The 3,402-nt window shown below is 40.7% G+C and overlaps 1 protein-coding gene across 1 annotated transcript in view; it reads right to left on the bottom strand.

Moving 5' to 3' along the window:
- LOC102677748 (venom dipeptidyl peptidase 4) overlaps positions 1–3,402 on the bottom strand; it is a 9,819-nt gene continuing 6,417 nt past the window's right edge. The window contains exons 8-13 of the mRNA XM_006614104.2: positions 3,192–3,292; positions 2,437–2,900; positions 2,072–2,354; positions 1,766–1,960; positions 1,537–1,697; positions 1–406 (exon numbers count right to left, since the gene is read on the bottom strand). Of these exons, the coding sequence (XP_006614167.2) occupies positions 90–406; positions 1,537–1,697; positions 1,766–1,960; positions 2,072–2,354; positions 2,437–2,900; positions 3,192–3,292 (1,521 nt within the window). The 3' untranslated portion in view covers positions 1–89. The remainder of the gene's footprint in view (positions 407–1,536; positions 1,698–1,765; positions 1,961–2,071; positions 2,355–2,436; positions 2,901–3,191; positions 3,293–3,402) is intronic.

The following is a 3,402-nucleotide window of genomic DNA, read 5'->3' as shown; positions in this document are numbered from 1 at the left end:
CCATGTTGGATGATCGGTCAATGCTATGGCAACTCGTCGTGTCACGGGTTTATACCGGTTCGTTGATCCGGGCGAATCGAGGGTACGGGTCAATGGGCGATCGAGTATCCCAAACAATTGGCCCAAAATCGGTCCATGGTGTGGTAAAGATGGGGGAAGACGTTTCCGAGGGCGTGCGCCTCGTCCGTGTACGTCTGCTGCTGGAACATTATGTCGCCGTTCACCAAAGCCTTGTTCAGCATCATGCTTTGTTGATAGTGCACGTTGTCGTCCGCGGTTCCGTGTATCAGCATGTACTTTTTCCCACGTATACCCTCCACCCGTCTGCTCACGTCCGTGTCGTTGTAACCCCTCTGATTGTCCTCAGGGGTGGGCAGACCCATGAACCGTTCCGTGTACAAGGAATCTGAGGAATTCAGAGTCATCTTTTTTTTTTATTTTTCCATAAAGAAGAAAAAGGAATTCAGAGTCATCTTTTTTTTTATTTTTCCATAAAGAAGAAAGAAGGTTCTTTTACAAGGGGATTGTGAAGATATTTTTAAGCCATGAACCGTTCCGTGTACAAGGAATCTGAGAAATTCAGAGATTCTTTTTTTATTTTTCCACAAAGAAGAAAGAAGAAATATCGAATTTAAATTCACGGTTCTTTTACAAGGGAATTATGAACTCATGAAGATATTTTTAAATCATGAACCGTTTCGTGTACAAGGAATCTGAGAATTCAGATTCTTTTTTTATTTTTCCACAAAGAAGAAAGAAGGTTCTTTTACAAGGGAATTGTGAAGATATTTTTAAATCATGAACCGTTTCGTGTACAAAGAATCTGAGGAATTCAGAGATCATTCTTTTTTTATTTTTCCACAGAGAAGAAAGAAGAAAGAAGAAATATCGAATCATCGAATTTAAATGGTTCTTTTGCAAAGGGAATTGTGAACTTGTGAAGATACTTTTAAGCCATGAACCGTGTATAAAGAATCTGAGAAATTCAGAGATCCTTGTTTTATTTTTCCACAGAGAAGAAAGAAAAAAGAAGAAATATTGAATTTATTATTAAATTCACGGTTCTTTTACAAGAGAATTGTGAAGATATTTTTAAGCCATGAATTGTTCCATGTACAAAGAATCTAGAAATTCAAAGAATTATCCTTTTTTTATTTTTCCACAGAAAAAAAGGAAGAAAGAAGAAATATCGAATCATCGAATTTAAATGATTCTTTTACAAAGGGAATTGTGAATTTGTGAAGATACTTTTAGGCCATGAACCGTGTACAAAGAATCTGAAAAATTCAGAGATCATTCTTTTTTTATTTTTCCACAGAGAGGAAAGAAGAAATATCGAATTTAGATTCACGGTTCTTTTACAAAGGGAAGATCTTTTACAAAGAATCTGAGAAATTCAGAGATCCTTTTTTTATCTTTCCACAGAGAAGAAAGAAGAAATATCGAATTTAGATTCACGGTTCTTTTACAAGGGGATTGTGACTCGTGAAGATATTTTTAACGTGTTAAACGGACTTTATGAGAACGTGAAATTACCGTAATAAATCCAGGAGGTCACAGGTGCGACTGATATACCACATTTGAACACCGATTCGGTGTCGGTGGCCAGCACCATGGCGGTGGAGAAACCGCCGTAACTCCAACCCCATATGCCCGTCCTGTTTGAATCGATCCACGAATACTTCTGCTGCAGGATTCTGAAACGTAAAATTCTCTATTAAAGTATTTATCCAAATAACAGATAAATATATAACTTCAACACCACCTCGTGATAACAATCTGATCCTCGATCTCCACGGTGCCGAGTCGTCGATAGATCTCGAATAGCATCTTGCTGCCTTTGTAAGCTGATCCACGCCCATCGATGCGCCCATAAATTACGCTCCTGTTGGTCACTATGTACGACTCGAACCCGTACGTCGCCTCCTCTGTAATCCTAACAGTGTTCGGGCCTGCGTATCTGCGAATAGAAAACGTGGAAAAGAAAAGAAGATAAATTTAAAAAAAAAAATTCAATTTGAAAACGACGAAATCCTTCACTATATAAAAAATAATCTATTCGAACACTTACACGTTGATCAACAGGGGATACTTTTTCTTCTCATCAAAATCGGGCGGCAGATAAAGTTTAACCTTGTTCGTGTACCCGTTCGCGTTCACGTTAAAATTCTTGATCACAGGTTGCGTTCGACCTGCCACCTTCCGTCTCAGCGATCGATTTTCCTCCCAAATGAAGATCTGCCTGTGGTTCGCGTTCATGATAGTGATGAAGACCGGGTCGGGGCCGGCGCAATGCAACGCGTAATGAGAAGCGTTGATGGAGAAGTAGGCGTAGGCGTAGGTGCAATGATTCCCTGTAATTTGTTTTTTCCATAATTCGAGCAAAATATGAACAAAGATCGTTCTCATCTTGAAAAGCGAAAATAATCCCCTTACCCTCGGGGGTGAGAATCTCGCACGACAAGCAAACGGGCGGCTCGTTGCCCTCCAATTGCACGGAGTAGAGGTTTTTGTGGGAAGGTTTGGCCAGCTCCGTGCCTAAATAATAGAGCCTATTTCTGGCGTGGTCGACGAGCAACAGGGATACGACCTCGTTCGTTCCTGGCGTCAAATCCGTCTCGTCGACTAGGAGACCGTTCCTGTACTCGAACCTGGTCGCGTGCTGAAACCGTCCGGCCTTCGTTCCCGAGTCTTGAAGCTTCACAATGATCACATATTGGTTGTGATAGAGGGGCGATTGGATACGAAGCCAACCCTCGGTCTCCTCCTCGTAATAAATATTATTAGCGTTACCCTTCGTGTCGTAGAGCACTAATTGGGCCTTGTTCTGCACCCTGTTCGTCCACGTTGCAACAATTTCGCCGTCCCTCCTCCAGTTCGCGGTATAAAGAACGTTATCTCTGCCGGGGAGGGGGGAAGGGAACGATAGAGAGTATCGATTTAGAAATATATCACGAAATTTTTAATAAGACTCGTCCATTCTATTAATAACCGAATTAATAAAATAAAATTCTGTATCATCGAAAAATTGATAATATGAAATTTATCGTTTTAAGAGGAATCGTATCAGACTTTTGTAATTGCGAGTTAATAATCTTGAAAGGGAGGAAACGGAAGTGGATGGAATCGTGTAACGAATCAAACGAGTTGTTCCCTCAACGCTTTGCTCTCGATTTTTGTGATATACTCACGCTCCAACGACATCGATAGGCGGCCGAAGATCGATCAATTTCGAGGAGGGATTGTGCAAGTCGATCACGCTCAGGGACACGAATGGGTTCGTAGTACCCGCCTAGAATTCGAAGAAGAAAAAAATAAAATAAATACACACTTATATGTATCGTACAATATCGAAACAAATTCTGTCAAAGAATTTGGCCTATATCTTTTCGAATATTTTCC

This window comes from Apis dorsata, unplaced genomic scaffold (assembly GCF_000469605.1).
Source record: "Apis dorsata unplaced genomic scaffold, Apis dorsata 1.3 scaffold_169, whole genome shotgun sequence".
NCBI classification, from domain to species: Eukaryota; Metazoa; Arthropoda; class Insecta; order Hymenoptera; family Apidae; genus Apis; species Apis dorsata.
This window is presented reverse-complemented; position numbering and strand designations above follow the sequence as displayed.